The sequence below is a fragment of the Heptranchias perlo genome, chromosome 24 (assembly GCF_035084215.1).
Source record: "Heptranchias perlo isolate sHepPer1 chromosome 24, sHepPer1.hap1, whole genome shotgun sequence".
In the NCBI taxonomy this organism is placed as follows: Eukaryota; Metazoa; Chordata; class Chondrichthyes; order Hexanchiformes; family Hexanchidae; genus Heptranchias; species Heptranchias perlo.
In genome coordinates, this window is record NC_090348.1 from 13,090,427 (window position 1) to 13,117,263 (window position 26,837).

Consider the following 26,837-nt stretch of genomic DNA (forward strand, 5'->3'; position numbering starts at 1 on the left):
CACCACATGGACCGCAGCAGTTAAAGGTGGTGGCTCAGCACCACCTTCTCTTGGGCAACTCGGAGCAACAAATGCTAGGCTTGCTAGCAAAGTCCATTTCCAAAGAATGAATTTTTAAAAAAATATTGTATTTGTTTTACACACTTATCTGTTATTAACATTTAAAATTTGATAGGATAGGTGTTTTGTTGAAAAGTCAGAATACTATCCAGAATTTTCATCACATGTTCAAAATAGTGAAACAAAAGATGACTGGATCAATCCAAAGACAATATTTGCACATTTAATCATAAAAACCATTCAATAAAGCAACATACAAAATGTTAAATGGTAAAAATGTTAGTGACCACAAACATTTACAAAATTACAACCAACCCAAGTTTCAACACTGCAGAACTTGCAGTAAACCACTCATGCTCTAAAAATTAATAATTTCATACAGGAATTGCTTAAAATGTTAAACCATAAAAAGGTCACGAGGACTGATACTCAAACTTTGATAACCAGATCTCCCGTACTTAGTCAGAAAAAATGGCCTATCTTTTTGGCTGTGTTTGTGGCAACAGGCTGAGAGAAGTTACACTGCCTTCTCGGTAGCAAGAAAGAACAGATATATTAGCATTTCAGCAAGTCCCATGGAGACATTATAGCATTCCCAACTCAAGGATCTGATAATAGAAATGATTCATTTGGTTGCTTCATCACTTCATTTGGGAAGCAAAGACAATGCTGTCAGAGAATAATTTATAATAGTGAGAAAAATTCTTGTGACTTATTAAAGACCTGCTTAACAGACTTTGTGATTTGGATCAATGTCTTAAAATTAATCTGAATGACAGAGGAGGAAGATCGCAATTCAGTGTAATAATCTGTAAACAATATTCCTTTACATAGTTATTTTATGAAAGAACCAATGGAATTAAGGGATATGGGGATAGGGCAGGAAAGTGGAGTTGAGGTAGATCAGCCATGATCTTATTGCATGGCGGAGCAGGCTCGAGGGGCCATATGGCCTACTCCTAATTCTTACGTTCTTGTGTTCAGGAAAACAAGATTTGCATCCATATAGCTGAAGTCTCTCAAACATCTCAATGCTTTACATAGTGAATTTCTCTGAAGGGTAGGCAAATGGAGATACAATATGATCTACTAGATTAGCCATTTTCTGATTTTTTAAAAAAGTGTCCAACATATTGGAAGACATTCTGCATTCAATGTAAAAGTTATCAGAAATAATAATATCTTTTCAGTATTTTATACTAAAACAATACCCAAATGTAACAGAAAAAATCATGGGTAAATTCTGCACTTCCAGTGCTGCACAATGCTCGTCGGAAGTGCAGGTTAGAAAATTACAGTTACATTGCTATAGCCTAATCCACTCGGCTTCTCTCTCGGAGTAAAGGATGGTTGAATTTAGCGGTTAATCTGCAGAAGTTAAGATTACTACTTTCAGGGGTATAAATGTGTTTGCCCAAACAATTTTCTAAATTTACATTTTCTTTGTATGCGCAAACATTAAAGATATAATGGACTATACAAATGATGTAGTCAGTGAACACAGTATTATATGACAAATACAGGGACAGAATAAAATACATTACACATTTCACTATTATACAAACCAACTACTATATTGTAATAAATTTTGACGCTACAATATCCTCCAGACATCAGAAAGTAAGTTAACCATCTTCAGTATTCAATATGATATACAGTACTTATAAAAGTAATAAACACATTTAAACAATTCATACAGGTTGAAATGTTATCTGTGGGTATCTAGAGAATATACTGAAGATAATAGCAATGGAGACTAAGTCAATTGACTAGTTCTGATAATACAGCAAACTTCCAGGTATCAATCAAATTGGAAGACTGAACTACTGCCTTGTACAGAATGTCAGTAACACTGTTCTTTATATTTATATAGTTAAAATTACATGTTTTTATTCATTCTCTGGATCGCTGGCAAGGCCGACATTTATTGCCTATCCCTAGTTGCCCTGAGCCGCCTTCTTGAACCACCGCAGTCCATGTGGTGAAGGTGCTGGTTTTATTCTTGTTATTCTTTGTAGCAGTTTGATGCAACTGAGTGGGTTGCTCGGCTACTTCAGAAGGTAGTCACATATGGGCCATACTGGGTAAGGACGGCAGGTTTCCTTCCCTAAAAGGACATTAGTGAACTAGTTGGGTTTTTAATGACAATCCAACAGCTTCATGGTCACTTCTACTGATAGCAGCTTTTTATTCCAGATTTTTATTTAAACTGAATTCAAATTCTCAAACTGCCACAATGGGATCTGAACTCATGTTCACTGGATTATTAATCCAGTAACATAACACACCCAGATCAACTGTTCAATTTTGTTTTACTTTTATTCAGCGGACATGTTGAGGACAGTTCATGTAGTATAATGTAGGTTAAACGGCAATGAGGAGGACAATAACAAAGAACCAGAAGAGGCCCATGACATAATTCAACTAACAGTACAATAATACAGGGTTCCGATTAGGAAGTATACCATACAACAAAAACAGTATGATACATTGATTATACCACATACCACTTTTATAAGCTACCCATTGGCTCAGAACTCTTTATCCCTCATGGAATTAACTCTGCACTTGCCTTTCTGCCCCAAAAGCATCAACTCCTTGCTGGGGTACAGTTCAACGGGCATGAGCGGTCCTCCAGTACTTCATCCAAGTGCCCAATGGTCTTGCATCAGCCTCAACTGAATGTCAGCAGGCAGCCTGATTGTGGAGCAGTGAGTCTTGCTGTGTGTTAAGTAAACACAAGACAATTTCAACATGGGTTGCTGGAAGGCAATCAGAAGGGGAACCTCAGCTAAAATTTCTTCTCCCTAATCCAGGGATGCCGTGGCCAATTGTAGCATACCCACCACTACCTCTGCCGAGATGGGTTAACTTAGCACAAGTCAAGCAGAAAACCCAGGTCTATCCTGGTCTGTACAGCTCAGCACCTCATGGGATAAACTCAACTGAGCCATGGGTGGAGGCAAGCCTCTATTTTTCATTAAATGCTAGGGAAACACAGGAGGTATGAATACTTGAACATTCAGTATTTTAAATCTGCACCACACTTGACTGTTATAATACAATAAAGGAAAATGCTATTTTTTCTATTTCTAACCATTTGAAAGTTACATAACTCAAAAGATAATGCCTACAGTTTCATAACACCAAAACAAATTAGTATTTTAAGCTCCAAAAACTAAAATGCCATTGTGCTGTTAGCCTGTAAACCATATTTATTTTAGTACATGCACAGTTTTAAATTATGTTGACAATCAATAAATGATGCGGTTAGGGTTTTTGGGAAGTGGATGGCACAATGGGTTAGAGCACTGATTATTCACCTCTGAGACCTGGGTTCATATCCAGCTCAAACTGATGGAATAAAAAAAAGTTCCCTCTATCTGCTGGCTTTAAGGGTTCTATGTAAAGTGAGTTTGGGCAGTATCAATCCAGTGCCTAGTGGGCATATTGGCCTAACAGCACAAAATTGCCCCTAGTTTGGCACTAATTGGTAATCTCATTCAATAAGAAATGCCAAAAAAAAATCCACACTAATGGACGCTCTTGAATTTGGAGCTGAGATACATCATTGGGGCAGAGTAGAAGAATCTTACTCTGAATCTAGCTGTGCTACACCTGACCAGAGAACACCTGATGCCGACATTGTTCCACTCCCCAACACCAACACCCCTCAGCATGACAACCACAAAGAAAAATGGTTTGAAGTCCTAGTCCAAAGTTCCTCCTGCAATCCCTGACTAACATAGCAGGACCTCGCCAAGGAAGTTTAATACAACTTAAATTACAAACTATAATTGACACTCCTTTAATTGACATGCCGTATATTTTTTTACTAGAAGAATGTCCTAGATACACAGTACTAAAATTATCTTCCTGTGCATGAAGACTTATGTATTTTTAGCTTTTTAAATAAATTAGCCTTATTAAGACATTAGTGCAAAGCAGCAAATAAAATCCAACATACTTCACCAGTGCCAAACCTAGGATATTCTCACTAACTGCAGCAAACCTACACGAGAGGGTTCCAAACAAAATAAACTTCCTCCTATTTTTCAAACAGTTTCTCATTATGCCTCTCTTCTCCAAAGCCATGCACCAAGCGTTAATTGGCAGCAGTGGGTGCACTCTTTCCTGGAGTATTTGCTTTGCCCTGATCCTCCACCTTTTCGATAGCTGCCTGGATGGCCTGCTGATCACCCAGAAATTCATGTAGTTTAACTGGATGAAGGTTCTCATCCAGTTCCAAGAGAACTGGCACTCCAGTAGGCACGGTCAATTTAATTATTTCATCATCTGGGATACCTGAAAAAATACAAAAAAAAGTCGATTAAGTGGAAACTTGAAAAACTACAGGGTATCCCTAGGATTTCCTTGATATGAGGCAAGTTTGAGAATTATACCAGATTACTATAAGGAAACCTTTTCAAAGCTCTACAGTAACGCTATGTATACTAGATAACTACAGTACCAAAAAAGGCAGTGCGTGATCCAATTGGTACTATTTTTAGTGGCACCTCAAAGAACTTGGCACTGAAAATCTCTCTATTGGTCTTTGTGATTCATGCTTGCAATTAAGGGCAATTCCTCCAATAACGATCTGCTGTTTGAAAACACTCTACTATTAATGAGTTGAATACAATAGGGAAAAGATTATACAGCCACAAATATCAGAACAAACAGCAATTCAATTACATGATACTTTCACAATCAAAAATTAACCACATAATCCTGCCTCAATAAGTAAGGTTTTTATTATGGTGAAAAAATTCACAAAATGAAATTTAATATATTTATGCTTGAAATGCTTAATAAAAATGTAACTTATCCATTCCCAAATTTGGAAAGCACTTTCAGTAATCTGGCCTAAGACTAGAAAACCTGGTTAAACCAGGTGTGCCCAAACTTTTTGTTTCCGTTGGTTGTATACTTGCAGCTTCGAAGCTAACATAATCTGCACCTGTGTCAAGCTGCAGATAGTAACAGACCTTGGTGTTCAGATTTAGGAATTATCCAGAACTAAGAACAGCCCTTTACAAAGCTCCAAGCTCACAAAGTTCAAACAGGACAAACCAGCAAGTACGAAATAGAACTGAGAATAAAGCTGACTTACCTCATCTTTAAGGCTGATTGCCAGTGCAGTTAAACGATTACTTACAATCCTGTTCACTGACATACAAACAATAAAATTAAAGTTACAAAATACAACTGTCTAATTAAACTGCTACATTGTTTTATAAATTGAGAAAGAGACTGGACATTAGATGCATAGTAATTGAAACTACTTGAGGATGAGAACAGTTGCAAGATCTTAGATAAAATATGATCCTGTTTAACCTTTCCCACAATTTGATTTTAAACCTGAAGCTATTCTCATCTGTTCTACCCATGTCGACTCACAAATTATTAAATTATCCAGCAATCTGAGCTAGTTAAATTTCAATCACACCATACAACAAATTGCAAAACAATTTAGGCTGTTCATGCTAAAATTAGGTCAGAGGAAAAGCTTTGGACCACCTGCACTATTCCAACCCAATTTCAGAAAGAAATGGTAGAGCTTGTCCTGGGAGACCCTGATCATAACGATTGCCATGAAGTTAAATGGAATTTAATCACAAACTCCTCTCCATTAGGACTGCAATGTCAGTGAGAAAAAAGAAATTCCCATTGAGATAGTATCAGCCTCAGTCAGGGGCACCTCAGAGCTAGTTTTAGAAAACAAACTTAAAAAAGGTACAACGTACATATCGGGCTCAAAGCAATAAAATGAGCAAACTACAATTTACCAGTTAGCTTCTGTTCTCATGAATCTGATGAGGCCAATTAAATAAAATTAATCTTAAGTGTAAAAAGGAAATTTTTTTGGTCCCTATTAAAGAAAAATATTCTAAACTTTAATGCAAGTTCTAAACCCATTTTATTTAGAATTCCTTGGAATAGCAATGGACACCTATTGAAGATACATAAACCAGGCACCAGAATGGCTGAAAAGCTCTTAATTGTGAATTTCAAAGGAATGCCTGTCCACTAATCATACATGCCTTTAATGCTGATACCTTGCTAAATGTTATGAAACTGTCCTTCAGAATGGACCCAAGCCTGCCAGGACAAGCCAACAATTGCAAAACCATATGATGCCATTTAAACAAAAAAAAACTTGTAAACTTAATCTCATCATTGCTTGCTTTTGATTAGATACAAAACATTATCTTTCAAAGAAAGGACTAAATTCCATCACCTGATGCGGTTCTATAAAACATACTACATATGGTCTAGCACTAGCTTAGGTTTTTTCTAAGATTATTAAAAACCTCCAGTGATGAGATGAATAAACATTAAAATTACAACGAATAATCAAAGTACTTAAAATATTGGCTGCACCAATGTATATGTCTTTCCAATCACTTATAAGCTGTTCATAGGTCCAAAACAGAAAGTACATATAATTCAGAAAAAAGTACTAAAGTGCTAAACAGGCTGCAAAGCTCCAGAGTTTAACGGTTATAATTATGCCCATCTCCTAAAATCGTACAGAAAGATGAAAGGACATTGAAAAACATGGACACTGATGGTAAGGAGGTGGAAACAGTATAAACCTAGGAAATTGCATTCCCAGAAAAGGGAAAGAAAGTAAATTTTGCTCCAGTTAGAAGTTCTACTGACTAACTGTGGAAAACACTGTGGAGAAGGACAGATGTTACAATGATTGTGAAAGGTGCAGCATTTGAGGCTAGCGTAGAGACAACATTTCTGTATAAGGCAAAGAGCTTGACCCTGATGAAAGCATAGAAACGGAGGTTGGATACTTTTAAAACAGTGTCCAGGAGGATACTGGGCATCAGCTAGAAAGACAGTGATCAATGAGGAGTGACATACATTCAGTAGCAAAATATGTTTTAGCAAGAAGATTTTAAATAGGCAGTACACTGTTGTATGGCTGAAGATAAGTAGTTTCAACTATTGGAATGAGTTCCAGCTAGGAAAATCACTCAAAGCTGGTCAAAAAGAACTCAACATCAACCTGGTGAGTTGAAATCTCATGACATCAGATCAAACATGGGCAAGGAAACCTCCTGCTGATTACCACCTACCGCTCTCCCTCAGCTGATGAATCAGTCCTCCTCCATGTTGAACATCACTTGGAGGAAGCACTGAGGGTAGCAAAGGCACAGAATGTGCTCTGGGTGGGGGACTTCAACGTCCATCACCAAAAGTGGCTCGGCAGCACCACTACTGACCGAGCTGGCCGAGTCCTGCGGCAGGTGGTGAGCAAACCAACACGAAGGAAAAACTTACTTGACCTCGTCCTCACCAATCTACCTGTCGCAAATGCATCTGTCCATGTCAGTGTTGGTCGGAGTGACCGCCGCACAGTCCTCGTGGAGACGAAGTCCCGTCTTCGCACTGAAGATACAATTCAACGTGTTGTGTGGCACTACCACCGTCCTAAATGGGATAGATTCAGAAAAGATCTTGCAGCTCAAAACTGGGCATCCATAAGGTGCTGTGGGCCATCAGCAGCAGAATTGTATTTCAGTACAATCTGTAATCTCATGGCCCGGCATATTCCTCACTCTACTATTATCAACAAGCCAAGGGATCAACCCTGGTTCAATGAGGAGTGTCGAAGAGCATGCCAGGAGCAGCGCCAGGCGTACCTAAAAATGAGGTGCCAACCTGGTGAAGCTACAACTGAGGACTACATGCACGCTCAACAGCGGAAGCAACATGCTATAGACAGAGCTAAGTGATTCCACAACCAACGGATCAGATCAAAGCTCTGCAGTCCTGCCACATCCAGTCGTGAATGGTGGTGGACAATTAAACAACTAACGGGAGGAGGCGGCTCTGTAAACATCCCCATCCTCAATGATGGCAGAGTCCAGCACGTGAGTGTAAAAGACAAGGCTGAAGCGTTTGCAACCATCTTCAGCCAGAAGTGCCGAGTGGATGATCCATCTCGGCCTCCTCCTGATATCCCAATCATCACAGAAGCCAGTCTTCAGCCAATTCGATTCACTCCACGTGATATCAAGAAACGGCTGAGTGCACTGGATACAGCAACTGGATATGGGCCCCAACAACATCCCAGCTGTAGTGCTGAAGACTTGTGCTCCAGAACTAGCTGCGCTTCTAACCAAGCTGTTCCAGTACAGCGACAACACTGGCACCTACCCGACAATGTGGAAAATTGCCCAGGTATGTCCTGTCCATAAAAAGCAGGACAAATCCAATCCGGCCAATTACCGCCCCATCAGTCTACTCTCAATCATCAGCAAAGTGATGGAAGGTGTCGTCGACGGTGCTATCAAGCGGCACTTGCTGACCAATAACCTGCTCACCGATGCTCAATTTGGGTTCCGCCAGGACCACTCGGCTCCAGACCTCATTACAGCCTTGGTCCAAACATGGAGAAAAGAGCTGAATTCCAGAGGTGAGGTGAGGTGAGAGTGACTGCCCTTGACATAAAAGCAGCATTTGTCCGAGTGTGGCACCAAGGAGCCCTAGTAAAATTGAAGTCAATGGGAATCAGGGGGAAAACTCTCCAGTGGCTGGAGTCATACCTAGCACAAAGGAAGATGGTAGTGGTTGTTGGAGGCCAATCATCTCAGCCCCAGGACATTGCAGCAGGAGTTCCTCAGGGCAGTGTCCTAGGCCCAACCATCTTCAGCTGCTTCATCAATGACCTTCCCTCCATCATAAGGTCAGAAATGGGGATGTTCACTGATGATTGCACAGGGTTCAGTTCCATTCGCAACCCCTCAAATAATGAAGCAGTCCGAGCCCGCATGAAACAAGACCTGGACAATATCCAGGCTTGGGCTCATAAATGGCAAGTAGCATTCACGCCAGACAAGTGCCAGGCAATGACCATCTCCAACAAGAGAGAGTCTAACCACCTCCCCGTGACATTCAACGGCATTACCATCGCCGAATCCCCCACCATCAACATCCTGGGGGTCACCATTGACCAGAAACTTAACTGGACCAGCCATATAAATACCGTGGCTACAAAAGCAGGTCAGAGGCTGGGTATTCTGTGGCGAGTGACTCACCTCCTGACTCCCCAAAGCCTTTCCACCATCTACAAGGCACAAGTCAGGAGTGTGATGGAATACTCTCCACTTGCCTGGATGAGTGCAGCTCCAACAAAACTCAAGAAGCTCGACACCATCCAGGACAAAGCAGCCTGCTTGATTGGCACCCCATCCACCATCCTAAACTTCACTCCCTTCATCACTGGCGCACTGTGGTTGCAGTGTGTACCATCCACAGGATGCACTGCAGCAACTCGCCAAGGCTTCTTTGACAGCACCTCCCAAACCCACGACCTCTACCACCTAGAAGAACAAGGGCAGCAGGCACATGGGAACAACACCACCTGCACGTTCCCTCCAAGTCACACACCATCCCGACTTGGAAATATATCGCCGTTCCTTCATCGTCGCTGGGTCAAAATCCTGGAACTCCCTTCCTAACAGCACTGTGGGAGAACCTTCACCACAGGGACTGCAGCGGTTCAAGAAGGCGGCTCACCACCACCTTCTCATGGGCAATTAGGGATGGGCAATTAGGGATGGGCAATAAATGCCGGCCTCACCAGCGACGCCCACATCCCATGAACGAATAATAAAAAAACATGAAGGCGTGAATGGAAGAGCAACAAAGTGCAGTGAGCTCAGGAACTGGCAAAGTAAAGAGCACAATGGGGAGGCTGAATGATTACTGTGAACGTAAAGCCAAGTCACAGGTAGTGGAATGTATTGCCTTGTAACCTAACCTACTTCCGCACTTGAAGTTAGAATAATTTCCTTTGGGGGGTGGGGGGGGGGCAAGCACGTGTGCCCCTCTTATTTTGTTATTCTGCCTCATTTCCCTCCCCCCACAGACTACATACCAACTGTTGTTCAGTGGCATGACTAATGGAAGTAGTGAGCAAGTAGGGAATCATGTGGGACACACAATGCCCACTTCTCGTGGTGGAACATGCTATGCCAGTGCAGAATACATTTTAAAATTAATTTTCAGCTGGAGCTCTGCCACTGTCAGACCACATGCAATAAAGCATAGTGAAGATTCCCAGACAAGAACAATATGATTTACATAAGACATATTTTGTACAGAGGATATACAACAGTTTAATTTTTTTTTAAAAAGCTAACGGAACACAAGTCTGCCATGCTCATCAAGACCAAACAAAACTCACCAAAGCCTCCCAGACCACAGATATGGCTGAGGGAATCCAGCCCTACCTAAAATCCAAGACTGACTTAAGGCCTACAGCAGTCATTGATGGGATGGTGACACCCTAAAACCCTGACACCAGGGCTTGGGAAACCCTGCAGCTAAAGGGAGGCGAGAGCTGCTGGCTCCGGAAGGCAAGTGCTTTTTCCAGCATTCCTTGTGGGCCAGGAAGAACATGAGTGTGACCCCGACCCCCCCCCCCCACCCCCCCTCAAGCAAACCTTCAGCCTCCCTTTTGCCGATCACAGCCTCTCTCTGGTCCCTGGCGCAATCAGTGACCTCTTTCGCCAACACCGCCCCTCCCGCCGACCCCCGATCTGCTGCCTGCCCCGCGATTGGCCACCCCCCCATCCCTAATTTGCAGCCTGACCCGTGCTTGACCTCTCCCCTCCCCCACCCATATCCAGCCCGTCCAGTGATCGCAATTGTCGGGGACCATTCCCAGGGGTCCCCGACTGCTGCCTCTTGCCACTAAATTGGCCGGCTGCCGGGTGGGAAATGGAAGAAAAAAAAATTATAATGAGGTCCTGCCGTTAAATTTGGCAGGCCTTCCACATCCCTGGCCTTGCCTAGTCTCCCCCTTGCTATCGCGCTCCCCTGCATCAGCCCCACAAATATCGGGGCCCCAAGGATCTGGTTTGAGCTTGCAAGGAAATCAGGCCCAAGGTTGTTAGTGACAACCAATTTCCAAGAATTTTCTGGTTATAAGAGTGTATTTAGCTCATTAACAGGGATAGTGTGACATATTTTGCATTACAAGGAGTGTTAACAAAAATAAGGCAAGATTTACTATAAAATGTTACATTGTTCATTCACATTTAAAAAAAAATTGGCCAGTTAATTTACAATCTGTTAATGTTGTTAATCGGTCCACCTTTCGGAAGCTTGGAGATGTACATGCGGTGGCACGTGCGAGATGACAGTATCCAGTTCAGGTAGGGGGTTTTCATGGGTACAACCTCCAAATCACCAGTAAAGAAAAACTGCTGATTGTAAAGGAACATGGAGCGATCTTATGGCAGAGACCAGGAACATTGAACCCAAGAGAATCTTTAGGGTACACCAGAGATTTGTATCATGTATCATATATCGGAGGGAGAATATGTCTTTAAAGCATACAAGGGAAATATCACCAAAATATAACAACACAGAAGCTCAAAGTTGAAATGTTGGCAAAACAATTCTATTTTTCCATGCGTTTCCCTCTGCTCTTTAAGGCACCAACTAATGCTAGGCTATGACTGCACAAGTTCCGGCAGTCTATAATAGCCATTTCTCAGGCACAGTCAGCTGACGTCCACAGTAAAAGCTCAGACAACTGGGGTAAAAGCATCATCGTAAGTATTCTATCGAGCTCGGAGCACTGGCCACTGGATCAGGAACTGAAACCTGTGTGATATTTCGTCTCCCTCATCTAGGGGTGCTGTGACCAATTGTAGCCCCACAACGGTCATCCCAGCTGAGATCAACTAATCTAATATTAATAAACCTGCATCCACATAAGTGGACAATAACTGCACATTTCATGTAATGCACAGGAAGAATCATTATGTAGGCTTTGCTGCAACCAAGCATGAAAGTACTTAAATACTTCCTGTAGAACATACTGTACTATATTTCTAGAACACTGATCTGTCCTAAAAATCAGAAGAACATCATATTACTTCCATAAAAGGCCACAATCATTCTACTGCCCTGAAAACTAATTGGCTGTCATACTGGAAGCCCCTCAGAGAAAGGATTGTAGTGAAAAGGGAAAAATATAGTGAGCCAATTACAAATTAAGGCCAACTCTTCGATTGACAGCATGCTCAGAGAAGCTTCCATCTCCTTGGGCCAACCAATTTGTTTTCAGCTTGTACTGTGATTCTCAATAAAACATTAACAGTAATAAAGTTACTCAAACATTAACAGCTTTCCCAAAGCACATTAACTCAAAGCTTAAAACACAATTTTATATATTTAAAAGAACTACCTGTGTCCAGTAAATACTTTTCTCTCCTACTCTTTTTTCATTGTAGGTTAATTTTACTCATCCAACTATTGGATGAAAACAAAAAGGAGAAATTTGCAGGGCTATGGAGAAAGAGGAGGGGAGTGGGACTATTTGGGTAGCTCTTTCAAAGAGCCGGCACAGGCACTATGGGCCAAATGGCCTCCTTCTGTGCTGTATGATTCTATGATTCTAACTAACATGCTTTATTTTAACCATTTTCCTTAATGTAAAATATTTAATTTCTTTTATTCTCAGGTTTCAGTCTTGTAATCATAAGTATCACAGAATTACACGGAACACTAACAGGCAACGGAGCTGCTATGACTAAATGCAAGTTCCCAAGGAGCAAATGGTGGTTACTTCACTGTTTGAACTGCTGCAAACAGGGGACAGGTAATGACCACCTTAGAGAGAGTTCTACCAATAGGAGCAGTATGTAAAGCGTCACCACTGGCATTCCAAGTGACTTTTTGCATTGATACAAAATGCAGAGGTGCAGTTGGCAAGAAAAAGAATATAGCGCCAGTCATGACCTCAAAGCACTTCACAGCCAATGAAGTACTTTTGAAGTATAGTCACTGTTGTGATGTGGGGAAACGTGGCAGCCAATTTGTGCACAGTAAGGTCCCATGAACAGCAATGAAATAAATGACCAAATAATCTGTTTTAGTGATGTTGGTTGAGAGATAAACATTGATCAGGACACCCGGAGAACTTACCTGCTCTTCTTCGTATAGTGCCATGGGATCTTTTCCGTCCAACTGAGATGGTAGGTGGGACCTCAGTTTAACATATCATCCAAAAGACGGCACCTCCAACAGTGCAGCACTCCCTCAGTACTGCACTGAAGTGTCAGCCTAGATTATGTGCTCAAGTCTCTGGAGTGGGACTATGAATCCACAACCTTCTGACTCAGAGGTGAGAGTGCTACCACTGAGCCATGGCTGACAATTGGAGCAAATTAGGTTCCTGGCAAAAATATGAAGGTTTGGATTTAGCACTGGCACTCATCCTGATACTCCAGTCATACTCCTGTCTCTTATTTCAGTGAAGGTGGATTCTAATAAGGAACAGGAAATCCTCAACTGATGGCATGGGTTTGAACTGTACATATTTCATAACCAAAACAGTGGTTTTTGCTGCAGCTTACCAAACAATTGATAGGCAATACTACAGGTCATCTCAACAGAGTTACTGATGTGGTCATCTCAGCACTGTTGGCAACATATTCATCCATTTTCTCCCAATTCTGGTCTTTTATATGCCTGCAATAGTTCAGCCTCTTATTTGTCTTTCAAGGGACGTAACCACTATGTAGAGGGAATAGTCACTTTCAAAGACATCCTACAGCTCATGAAAAAAGTGTTTTCCTCACTCACGAGAACAATGGTATTCCATTGTTACTCACTGTGCACCCTCTGCCATTACAAAAGGATGTGCTTTCAAAAATAACAACTTTTTCATCAACTTTTCTGGTGGTCCAGAACAAAAAAAAAATCACTCTACAATAAACATTGACGGTTCAATTACTCTGACTGCTAGTTTGCCAGCTATGTAAATACTCTATCACCCTCTGGTGGCAGAAATTAGACACTGCTTTTCCACAACTTTGGCTAAAAGCCACCTCTCAATTCTCCCCCTCACCCCACACACACACACACATCCAGCTCCACAGCTCAGGTTGATGAGATTTTCACCCCTTAAACTTTGCGCTTAATTCAAATACTTATAGTGCACAATATTTATTTGCATACAAAACAGCCAAATAAAGTACAGGCATAATGCAGCAATCCTTTCAAATAATTGGCACACCCAAATTTCTTTGCTACTGACCGTACAAAAGACAATCAGAACTTAGGGTATTTTAATTTTATAGACTAAATATTTGAATCACAGACTTTAATATAAACAGCAAGTTTAAATGCTGCAAATCACAACATCCAACATCATTCTGCTAGTCAACTTGTTTACACTGAATTCATGAACATCTGCTCCAGGGCATGCAGTAACCACATCTTGTTTCCACAAATTTATTGCTTCATAATACACTGCGCACGTGCTGGCGCGTGAGCAAGCACACACACACACACAGACACAGACACACACACACAGACGAGTAGAACACAATAAGATCATTAGTTACGGTATAACCCTGATTTAGCATTACAAACTTTGGAAACTTCATCTTTCAACCACAGAAATGAAAACTATGGCAGAACTGGTCAAATTGCTGGGAATAAGGGATAAAATTAGTGGCATACAAATTACAATGTTAATCTCAAATAAACCAGTGTATATATTATTTTAAAATGTTATGCTCGATGTGTATATGGACTTTCAAAAGGCATTTGATAATGTGCCATATAATAGACTTGTTAGCAAAACTGAAGCCGGTGGGATTAAAGGGGCAGTGGCAGCGTGGATACAAAATTGGCGAAGGGGCAGAAAGCAGAGAGTAGTGGTGAACAGTTGCTGTTCAGACCGGAGGGAAGTATACAGTGGTATTCCACAGGGGTCGGTATTAAGACCAATGCTCTTTATGATAAACAATAATGACCTGGATTTGGATATAGGCGGCATAATTTCAATGTTTGCAGATGACACAAAACTCGGAAATGTAGTAAACAGTGAGGAGGATAGTAGCAGACTTTAGGAGGACAGACAGACTTGAAATGGGCAGACACATGGCAGATGAAATTTAACACAGAGAAGTATGAAGTGATCCATTTTGGGAGGAAGAATGAGCAGAGGCAATATTAACCAAATGGTACAATTTTAAAAGGGGCGCAGGACCAGAGAGACCTGGGTGTTCACATACATACATCTATGAAGGTGGCAGGGCAACTTGATAAAGCTGTTAAAAAAGCATACAGGATCCTTGGCTTTATAAATAGAGGCACAGAGAATAGAGGCAAAGAGTACAAAGAGCAGGGGAGCGGAACTAATTCAATAGCTCTTTCAAATGAGCTGAATGGCTGGCCTCCATCTGTGCTGTATGATTCTATGGCAGATAACAAATCTCTATCTCAAAGTACAGCTTATATTTATATAGTACCTTCACAGTCACTAGGCACTTTACAAGGAAGTGGTGAACACTGAAAAGGAATTAAGAGACTTTAGGGGAGGTGACTAAACAGGAGGCTTCTGAAGGTGAGACAGTAGATAAAACAAAGAAGTAGTTAACTGTGCCTTTCTTTAATGGTCTTGTTTTATTGACCTCTAGCAGTGTTTCAAATAAAACGGATTTTAATGACTTCACCCAGATTTTTTTGGGGTCCAATTTTTTTCTCCTTGATCTTCTCCTGGTTTTTGACGCAAAAAAACAGAATCTGAGAAATATTGGTTTTAAATTGATAATGAAAACAAACTGCAATGATCCTCAGGTGTGGCCAAAAAGAAATTCAAAGACAAGGAGGAGGATTTTAAAGTCAACACGTTGAGGCACTAGGAACCAGTGGGGGCTGGCAGGACTTCAGGCAGGATCGGATATAGGCTGCTGAGTTCTGAATGAGCTGATCTGTAAAGGGTGGAGCTGGGGATTCCGACGAGGGGCGAGTTGGAGAAATTGAGCCTGGAGACAATGAGTTGTGAAAAACGGTTTCAGAGCAGAGGGACGAGCAATTTCTGGAGATGGAAGTAAGCAGCCTTGGTGATAGATTCAACATGTGATTTGAAACTCAGCTCAGGGTCAAACAGACTGCCAAAATTGCATATCTTTGAATTCAGTCCAAGCTAGCTCAAGGTATGTCCACAACTAATCCTTCCTTTACATATTCCCACACGCAACGACACAAACTAATCAATATCAACAGCAGCTTTGCAGCTCCTTGCCGAAGGCACCAGACCAATAAATTTTTCCGAGGACACTTCCCTAACCGTTTTCTCTTTTTGTCTCAGTGGGTGTGACAGAAGACCCTGCAGCAAGGACCCTCCAGAAGACGGCAAGCACATCATCTAGCACCCCATCAGTGCATCTCACTCAGACAGGCACCAGCATAGAGCCATCCACCCTGAGGAGTGTAGAAAGAAGAGCCCAGTGGATGATGCACTGAGCACAGGTGAGCAGGAGCAGGCGGAGATGAAGGAGAAAGACGAAGCCACACCAGAGGGAGAGATCAGAATCCTTCCACGGGTGCTGAGGCCAGGGATCAGAGTCTGTGGAACCCAGCTTTTAAAAGGATACGTTCTTTGTTAGAGTCATTGGGGGTTGTGCCTAAGTGCTTTCAACATGCAGCAGCAAGGGTGGAGTATTCCACAACCCACATGTACCGAGAGCATGCAGTCACCCCTGGAAATGGTGGTAATTCCAAGGTCATCTGCAGTGCAGCCCCTTACCATAGAGGTCACCCAAAAATGCACAGACTGTTGCCACACAGTTCTTGAACCAAAATCTCTCCCCCCATTACAAGCAGAATAGCTGATGATGAGCTTGGCCAAATGAGCTAAAAGATTGGGACAAGCCTCTGCGATATCACTGCATCATTGGCACCTTGTTACTGAAGCTTCCAGCAGGGGCCAGCTGAAGCTGGCAGTGGGCTATGTTGCTGTCTCTACTGATAGCGACACATCTACATCAATCCAACCCACACCCTGCCCTGCCCCCCTCCCCTCAGCTATTTAAAATGATCTCTTATTTTCTTTTCTAAAGCTTAATAGATCAACATTAGTTCTTTCAATCTCTTTCAACATTTTCCCCCTTCAATACCCATATCCTTCTATTCCCTCCAATGCCCAAACCATCAAAAATTGGAGAAACCTTAGTCTTGTGATTCACTCCACTGACAACCTGTGTTTGCTCACGGATATTAACCAGGGAAAAGCAGGTAGGTAAAAAGAAAAAGACTGAAGATACTGGAAATGCACAGCAAGTTCATCAGTACTCGGGTAATAGTGTACGGTATAGTGTAACGCAACCTTACCATTGTCACCCACATCCCAAGAACAAATAAAAAAAACTCTGTCTGTACAAATTAAATGATTTCAAATATATATTTAATCCTATTACTATTATAGTTTGTGTAGCATTGTTTTGTTTATACACTATTCACGTTTGAAAAACCTTGTATGTGGAGTTTAAACACAGCTGTATTTTGCTGTTCATTAATGAAAAATACAAAAAGTTTATATAGCAGCTCATCACATCCTCAGGATGCTCCAAATCATTTTATAGCCAATGCAATATTTTGAAGTTATTTAAACAAACGTAGCAACCAATTAATTAGGTCCCACAAATGAATGACCAGATAATCTGCCTTCACGTGATATTGGTTCTAGAATAAATTTGGCAAAGATTCAGGAGAATTAACCGTTCTTCTTCAAGTAATGCCATGGGATTTTTTTTTATGTCCACCTGAGCAGACAGAGCAGGCCTTGGTTTAATTATTATCCGATAGACAGCACCTCTGACTAGAATATGTGCTCAAATCCATTTTGAGACTTGAACCAACAACTTTCTGACTCGAGGAGAGACAGAGCTGCCAAGGCGGCACTACTAACATACACTTGTACTTACAGTATGGACAGCCAGCTTACTGTTTAAAAAAAAGTTACAAGGTGCAAAATGCTTTAAAAAATTTGTTTAAAAGTATTGCAGTTCCCTCCTAATGAGTGCAAGATTAGACTTACTAGGCTCATCTCACACCTCTAGGTTAACTGCAGTAAGTCCCACACTCCTGCCCACAACAATCTATTAATAAAGTACGGCTTTGCAAATATGGCTTTGGATGTTCTGTCACTTCTAAATGTCACAAAGGTCATTTCACTCTCTCTGTAATACAAGCTGTATGGCATATCCAAAAGATAAAGGTTGCTTGTACGATGTATACTTTAACAGATTACAGAGTTTAGGACAGCACATTTTAAGATATGGGATTCTGGTAAGCCAGTCAGCTTTTATAAACTAGAAAATAGAAAAAGCTGTACACCTGGAAAGTACCCAGGTACAACCCCAATCTGTGCTGATTTAGCTGACCTCAGCTACAGCATAGCGGCACTGCAATTGGCCACAGTGTCCCCAACCCAAGGAAGGAAAAAAAAGCAACCAGAACTCCCGCTGCTAATCACTATGCTGTGACCTTGGTTGCAAAGTGTGGATGTTGGGGCACGACAGTATGATGTATTTCACAGGCGAAGAGATAGATAACTGTCCAAGTTCAAAGGGCTTTGTTACATAAACTGAATTCCACAATTCCCTATTATATATTCTCCGTATTCCATAAGCAATGGTCATCAATAAGCACGACTACTGACCTGCTTAGGGCCTGAGTGATCGACTGTAAAACTGCAAATTTACGATCCACCATCCAGAAGCCATGTGAAAGAAGGTGCTTCTGTTATGAACATTTATCACCACAAAGCCATGAGGCCACCAGGCTAGGTGACCAGTGTAGCAGAAAGAGAGAATATTCAAAATGAATCTCAACAGATGAAGTAGCTGCTGGACAACCCAACAAATTTGATGTGCATAGACGCAAGATAATGCAGAGTAGCGTAGTAAAGATGTGCACAGTTCTTTGTGGCATTAGATGAAGCATCAATAAGTGCTTCCCCTTACAGGGAGGACACCATTAATACTTTCTTCAACCAGTATCTTCCTTAAGGAAGGAGATAAATTGAACCCCAATAATATGTTTGAGATTGCTACAAACACTAGAATCATGGGACATAGGTTCAAGCTCAGGAAAGGAAAGATGCAGTTTTGATTTATGCAGAATGGTGAATATGTGGGACAGACTGCCCAGGGAGGCAGATGGAGTGGAACAATTTAAGGGAAAATTGGATAGGTATTTGAAGGAGATTGCCGTGGAGGAGTTCTAATTTTAAGACCAGCCAGATGTACTGCAGAGTGTTTCGGTCCTGTACTTTATGTTCCTTTTAATAGGGAGGCAACATTTAGTATTGCTTGAGCTAGGGAAGTCCATGCAAACTGATGTTCTTAAATAACTAACCAAAGGTAAAATGGCAAAGTTGGGGCAGATAATACAAAACTTATTCTGTGGTGCTCACTAATCACAGGAACCACACAGCGAGGCAGAAAACAAGGGATTCTGGTGTTCACGGATGACAAAACTGTGAGAATCAGCACTCTGAATATTGGCAAAGTTGGAAAATGTAAATGGCTTAGATATAAATCATTGACCATTCACTGCAAGGCTGAATTAACAACAGCGCCAGGATTCATCTCAAAGGTATTTCATTTTGTCAAAGAAAGATTATTTTAACTATTGGTAGTGACAACTTTGGAATAATGGGGTTAATTATGCAATTGGGTGTGCCCAGTAATAGCAATTGGGTGAGTGAAACAGAGTACTATTGGGTAAACAGATCTTAGGCCTGCGGCCAGGCAGCGATTGAATAAAAGAAGGTGTTTGCATTTTTCACATGATCCTATCGTTAAGCCTTCAAAACTTAGGCATAAATTTTAAGTACCTGTCATTTCTCATGTTCAGTGTCAGGAATGCTCTGCATTCATTTAAAACAGATGTGGCTTTTAAGGTCCTTCAGCAACTTTGGAGATTGCATTCAAAGGGATTAATGTAGAACGTTGTTTCTCCACAGTAGTCATTGTACATTCATTTAAAAATTTTTTTTTCATTGATCAGAGTTGAAAAACAAAATGGAAGATTGTTATAAAACCTTTAGGTATGTGTACACCCCCTGTCTATCAAACTTCAGATGTTCATCACAAACTTTACACAAAATACTGTGTCACATCTAAAACAAAGTGTAAAGAAACAAAGGCAGTCACTTGCAATAAAAAAAACTATTCACAATAGATGAAAAAAAAGTTATAATGTCTGCAGGCTCTGCGTTGGCCTTTTCAACAAAGCCAAAGCTGATCTTCAGCCTGAATAGCAATTAACCTTTGAATGAACTCTCCCAGAGTTCATTTATCAATTCGATTTTGTAGCCTTAAAAGGACACAAACCTACATTTTAATACCAGAATAATATGGTGAAATGAAAGGAATAGAAGGATATGCTGATAGATGGAGTAGGGTGGGAAGAGGCTCATGCGAAGCACAAACATCGGCAGAGACCAGGTGGGCCGAATGGCCTGTTTCTGTACTGTAAATTCTATGTAACGTTCCTCTCTTTACGAAAGTGTACCCTCGGACTTACCACAAGCAATGTTGCAGGAAATTTGCTAGTAGCATTAGAAAAACTTTGGGAATGTGTACTTTCTGCCCATGACATTTCAGGTTCCACACTTCCTCTGTGTGACAACACCTCAGCTGTCATACTGGATAAGCAAAGTCCGTGTCACAATTGCAGCCAATTGGCTCAAATTGTATGTTCATAAAATCAGCAAATCACAATTGAACAGGCAGGCACTGTACCAATCAAATGTGAGGAAAGTTAGTAGGTAAACTTTGAATGGAAACAACCAATCCTCAATGCCTAGAACTGGAGAATCTACCAATAAATGAAAGAAGGACAAGTCGTGCCAATCAAATTATCCAAGATAACTTCTGAAAGAATTTTCTGCCACCATTTTTCTCCCCCTTCAGCCATCTGCATGCAGGTTTCTTCCTGAAGATAACCTGGGTCTCCCCCAGGGAAAGAAGCTAGGTGGTCGCAAATGTAGAAAAACTCACAGCAGCAACAGCCCTCTCATTACCTTTAGGGTGTGTCTATTTAGACCACTTCCCCACACGGAGTGCGTGAGCAATGGTATTTAACAGCCAATGCGTTCTCTCTCAATAAAGCCTCGGAACAATTAAGATGTTGCTACATAAATGATTTTATAGATTTATTGGCTATACACTGGAGATAGAATTTCCCAAACCACTTTACGTGCTTGCACGGGTATGCGCCTATCTAATTCCTACTGTTCTCTCCTCTTGCCCCTGCTCCTGATGCCTTTGCTCCTCTTGATCCCAGACACTAGGGGGTAAATTTTAACCCCACTAACGGGTGGGTTGGAGGCAGGTGGGAAGATTAAAGAAAAACTAAAACCCGGCCCCAATCCGCCTACTTCCGGTTTTAACGGAGGCGGGTCGAGGGTCGGGCGACTAACCCGCTCTTAGGAGGCGGGTCGGTAAGTGAAACCTTTTAAAGGAGGCTGCTGGCCTCCATTTTGACAGCTTTATTTTTAACTCCTGGGGGCTGGGATTCCCGGGCCTTCTGCTTCACGCCACATAAGAGGAGGCAAGAAGGCCCGGATCAGCAGGAAAGTGTCCTGATTGCACAGCTTATGGGCCGGAGAAGTATAAGTGCTTCACCCAGTCCCAACAAGCCTACTTGTCACAATCCCACACACACGATTGACCGATCGCCCCCCTCCCCATGACCTCTGACACCCCCCACAATCCCTGGCCCTCTAATAACCCCCTACAACCCGCCGCCCCCCCCCCCCCCCAATGACCCCCAACCATCTAAGACTTGCCTGCTGACATCCGCTTCCCGGTTGTTCTCCCATCCGACTGATGACCAGCCTGTCAATCTAGCTGGCCTGTCAGGCGGAAAATTTACTAAAAAAAAATGAAAGATGTCAAAATCGTAAGGACGTCCGGAAAACCCGTACTTCCAGGTTTCCCGTCAGGAATTCCCCCACCCAGTTAAAATTTACCCCTCTGTGCAAAAGGGTCCCCCTGCCTACACTACATAGTAGTGTGCCCCTGATGCCTACCATACCAAAAAGGCTCAGTTGAAATTAAGAAGTCAGGAATGAGCCTACATCCATCTTATCATTCCATGGCAAATCATGACATATGCTATGTCCCTTTTCAATCATGATGCAAGAAAAACCAACATATATAGATTGCGTGTTACCTTCCAGATGTTTGAGCAGAGCCCTGGTACTGTTTCCATGCGCAGATATTAGAATGCATTTCCCCTTTTTCACTTCCGGCACAATTACATCATTCCAATAAGGCAGCATTCTATCAAGGACCTCTTTCAAACTCTCAGTTTTGGGTAGATTGTTTTTTAGTACATCACAATAGTTATATCTTCGATCGTTGTAAATTTCATAGAAGTATGGATGCGATTCATCAATAGGAGGAGGAGTGATGTCATAACCTCTTCTCCAAAGCTTAACTTTTGCTTCTCCATGACTTAATGCCAACTCTGCCCGGTTAAGACCTATTAATGCTCCATAATGACGCTCATTAAGTCGCCATGAACTCTCAGTCTGTACCCATTCTTGCCCCATTTCGTGTAAAACAAGCCATGCGGTTTGAATAGATCGGCTCAAAATGGACGTAAACACAAGGTCAAATTCAAATCCAGCTTCTTTTAGGAGCTTTCCGCAAGTTTGGGCTTCTTTTATACCATTGGGAGTCAATTTCTGATCAACCCAACTGCAAAATCGGTTTTCCTTATTCCAAGCACCTTCGCCATGCCTCAGCAACACCAGCTTGAACGTCATAGTGATCCGAATGTAGGTAAATTGCGTGCACAACTTCAAAGGCCTCTGTAATACAGGAGAAATAAATCTGTTGAGTATTACATAGAAATGTGGTCATTATAGACGTAACCACTTAATATATTAAAAGCATAGTACGATTCGGATACATAATACGAGAGAGAGAGTTCCTTACAGGGAGCATGAGCCGCATGGCTATTCATGCATCAGCAAATGCCTTGATTACTACACTATATTTAAACAGTTTGCTATTTTAGACCTGGTCAAAGAAAAAGGTCAAAGCGCATGCTGGTGCCAGTTTATCTAATGTCATACTAGTTATGTTATCAGGGAATACAAGCAAATAACCCATATTCACAGAATGCAGTGTAGTACAATCTAAAAATCAAGATTTCACTCAGATATCTCTTGTCTAATATTTCCTCTTTCCAATTTAAGTCCCACCCTACATCAGTAGGAACAGCAGAGTTAGAAAGTAATGTGTCTAAAAAGAGGAATGAGGTGTATAGAGAATTCACGTTTATATATATTAAAAAAATGAGGCAGTGAAGACAATAAAAAGTAACAATCTGAAGATTAACTCGATATAAAATGTTTCAAACTTCTTGGCTACCCGAAAAGCTCAAGAAACAAAGCTACTTTCTAGCAATCACAGATTGTGATTTGTTCAGTTATGTGTTTGGCAGCCAATTATTTTCAAATGAAGGTCGACAGTTATTCAAATCCAAGAAGTCCTGGTCACCATTTCTGGGGATATTTAAGAGTTGTAGCTGTTTGAATCTTTGAGTGGTTAAGAAACACTGTATATAAAAGTATTCTACTAAACAATTGCTCAGCATTAGATTGTGACCATTATTGTTTTCTTTTCAAGGAGCTAGATAGAGATATATTATATAATATTCACTTACCCATCTTTTATTAAATAAATTCATTTAATAATTTCAAACTAAAATGTGTGAAGTTTTGATGCTCCATCGCTTACTGAAGACAGAAAATCCTAAGACGACTCAGGATTATTCCAGTAGCTAAAAATAATTAACAGAAAGGTTGTTCTGTTCTCGTACACTATGCGGCATCAAGGCCTGCTCACCCATCGCCCATTCCTCGCTGACCTATATGGCTCCTGGTCCTCCAGTACCTAAAATTTAAAATAGTCATCCTTTTGTTTAAATCTCTTCATAGCCTTGCTCCTTCCTACCTGTAATCTCCTCCAGCCCTATAACCCCCACCACCCCCTCACCCGCCCCAACGCGAACTCTCCGTTTCTTCAACTCTGATCTCTTGTGCATTGCTCCACCAATGGTGGCTGTGCCCTCAGCCCAGGAAATCACCCCCTCCAAACCCCTCTGCCTCTCCATCTCCCTCTCCTCCTTAAGATACTCCTTAAAATCCACCTCTTCAACCAAGCTTTTGAACACTCCTCCTAATATCTCCTTCCTTGGCTCAGTGTATATTATGCCTCTGAAGCACCTTAGGATATTACTTCTACGTTAAAGGCACTATATATATGCAGATTGTTGTATGTTATCCTAAGGCAGCATATTACCAAAAGCTTACCTAGGTATCAAAACTAGTGTAGATGCTCTTGAAGACAGAGTTGGAATTCAACAAATACAGAGGCCAGAAAATTTAGAGCAAGAAGGGTAGAAAAGACCCAAAAAAGGTAAAAATGTCTTCCTCAAACAGAACCTTCCCTTAGCAAAGGCCTTGGCTTCATCCTCTTACTCCCCCACCTCAATGAATTTCAAGCTCGACAGGATGCTGAGCTCTTCTTCCGTCGCCTTTGCCTCCGTGCCCACTTCTTTGGCCAGGAGTTTTCCCCTCGCACAACGGACCCTTTCTCCCGTCTTTAGAGTTCTCGTTCTACCTGGACCACTCTCTCTGGCCTCTTACCCTCTCTTGATCTTTTCATTGCAAACTGCCGGCGTGACATTAGCCATCTCAATTTCTCTGCTCCCCTCACTCACTCTAATCTACCTCCCTCTGAACTCGCAGCATTTTGTTCTCTCAGGTCCAACCCTGACATTGTCATTAAACCTGCTAATAAGGGTGGCACTGTTGTTGTTTGGCGAACAGACCCCTACCTTGGAGGCTGAACGCCAACTCTCCGACACCTCCTCCTACCTCCCCCTGGACCATGACCCCACCGCCGAACATCAAGCCATAGTTTCCCAGAGCGTCACTGATCTCATCTCCTCTGGAGATCTTCCCCTCACAGCCTCCAACCTCACAGTCCCCCAACCCCGCACAGCCCGTTTCTACCTCCTTCCCAAGATCCACAAACAGGACTGCCCTGGGAGACCCATCGTTTCAGCCTGTTCTTGCCCCATGGAACTTATTTCCTCCTATCTCAACTCTATTTTTTCTCCCCTTGTACAGTCCAATCTCTTCCGACCAACATCCGCGACTCTTCTGATGCCCTCCGCCACTTAAACAGTTTCCAGTTCCCAGGCCCTAACTGTCTACTTTTCACCACGGACGTCCAGTCCCTCTGCACCTCCATCCCCCACCAGTATGGCCCACGGTCCCTCCGCTTCTTCCTTGAACGGAGGCCCAACCAGTCCCCATCCACCACCACCCTCCTCCGCCTGGCTGCAGGATGCACTGCAGCAACTCGCCAAGGCTTCTTCGACAGCACCTCCCAAACCCGCGACCTCTACCACCTAGAAGGACAAGAGCAGCAGGCACATGGGAACAACACCACCTGCATGTTCCCCTCCAAGTCACACACCATCCCGACTTGGAAATATATCACCGTTCCTTCATCGTCGCTGGGTCAAAACTCTGGAACTCCCTTCCCAACAGCACTGTGGGAGAACAGTCACCACACGGACTGCAGCGGTTCAAGAAGGCGGCTCACCACCACCTTCTCAAGGGCAATTAGGGATGGGCAATAAATGCTGGCCTCGCCAGCGACGCCCACATCCCATGAACAAATTTAAAAAAAGAACTTGTTCCTACGTTGAACAACTTCTCCTTTGACTCCACTCACTTCCTCCAAAAAAAAGGTGTCACTATGGGAATCTGTATGGGTCCCAGCTATGCCTGCCTTTTTGTGGGATACGTGGAACACTCCTTGTTCCAGTCCTACTCAGGTCCCCTCCCTCACCTCTTTTTCCAGTACATTGATGACTGTATCGGTGCAGTTTCCTGCTCTTGCCCCGAACTGGAAAATTTCATCAACTTTGCTTCCAATTTCCACGCTTCACTCGCCTTCACATGGTCCATCTCCGACTCTTCCCTTTCCTTCCTCGACTTCTCTATCTCCAGTTCTGGGGATAGGCTGTCAACCAATATCTACTATAAGCCCACCGACTCCCACAGATACCTTGATTACACTTCCTCCCACCCCGTTTCCTGTAAGGATTCTATTCCCTTTTCTCAGTTTCTCCATCTGTCACATCTGCACTGACAATGCCACCTTCCACACCAGTGCTTCCGATATGTCCTCCTTTTTTCTCAACCGAGGATTCGCCTCCACTGTAGTTGACAGGGCCCTCAAATGTGTCTGTACTATTTCCCGCACTTCTGCCCTTACCCCTTCCCTTCCCTCCCAGAACCATGATAGGGTCCCCCTTGTCCTCACCTTCCACCCTACCAGCCTCCACATTCAACGTATCATCCTCTGTCATTTCCGCCACCTCCAGTGCAATCCCACCACCAAACACATCTTCCATTCCCCTTTCAGCATTCTGAAAGGATAGCTCCATCCATAACATCCTGGTCCACTCTTCCATCACCTCCAACACCTGCTCTCCTCCCATGGCAACTTCCCGTGCAAGCGCAGGAGATGTAACACCTGTTCTTCACCTCCTCCCTTCCCACTGTCTAGGGCCCCAACCATTCCTTCCAGGTGAATCAGCACTTTACTTGTACTTCTTTCAATTTAGTATACTGTATTTGCTGTTCACAAAGCGGTCTCCTCTACACTGGGGAGACCAAACGCAGACTGGGTGATCGCTATACTGAATACCTCTTCTCCGTCCGCAAGCGTGACCCTGACCTGCCAGTCGCTTGCCATTTTAATTTACTGTACCACTCCCACTCTGACCTCGGCCTCTTACACTATTCCAATGAAACTCAACGTAAGCTCGAGGAACAGCACCTCATCTTTTGTTTAGGCACTTTACAACCTTCCGGACTCCACAATGATTTCAATAACTTC

General features: G+C 42.4%; 1 protein-coding gene across 4 annotated transcripts in view; it reads right to left on the bottom strand.

Moving 5' to 3' along the window:
* Positions 1-261: 261 nt before the first annotated feature.
* The window catches only part of bpgm (2,3-bisphosphoglycerate mutase), a 32,226-nt gene continuing 5,650 nt past the window's right edge, over positions 262-26,837 (bottom strand). For 2 of the 4 annotated variants that reach the window (XM_068004785.1, XM_068004784.1), the window contains exons 2-3: positions 22,078-22,720; positions 262-4,365 (exon numbers count right to left, since the gene is read on the bottom strand). In XM_068004785.1, the coding sequence (XP_067860886.1) occupies positions 4,166-4,365; positions 22,078-22,675 (798 nt within the window). In that variant the 5' untranslated portion in view covers positions 22,676-22,720 and the 3' untranslated portion in view covers positions 262-4,165. Of the gene's footprint in view, positions 4,366-22,077; positions 22,721-22,847; positions 22,896-26,837 lie in introns of those variants that run through there. The other 2 variants (XM_068004783.1, XM_068004782.1) reach the window with 2 other exon arrangements.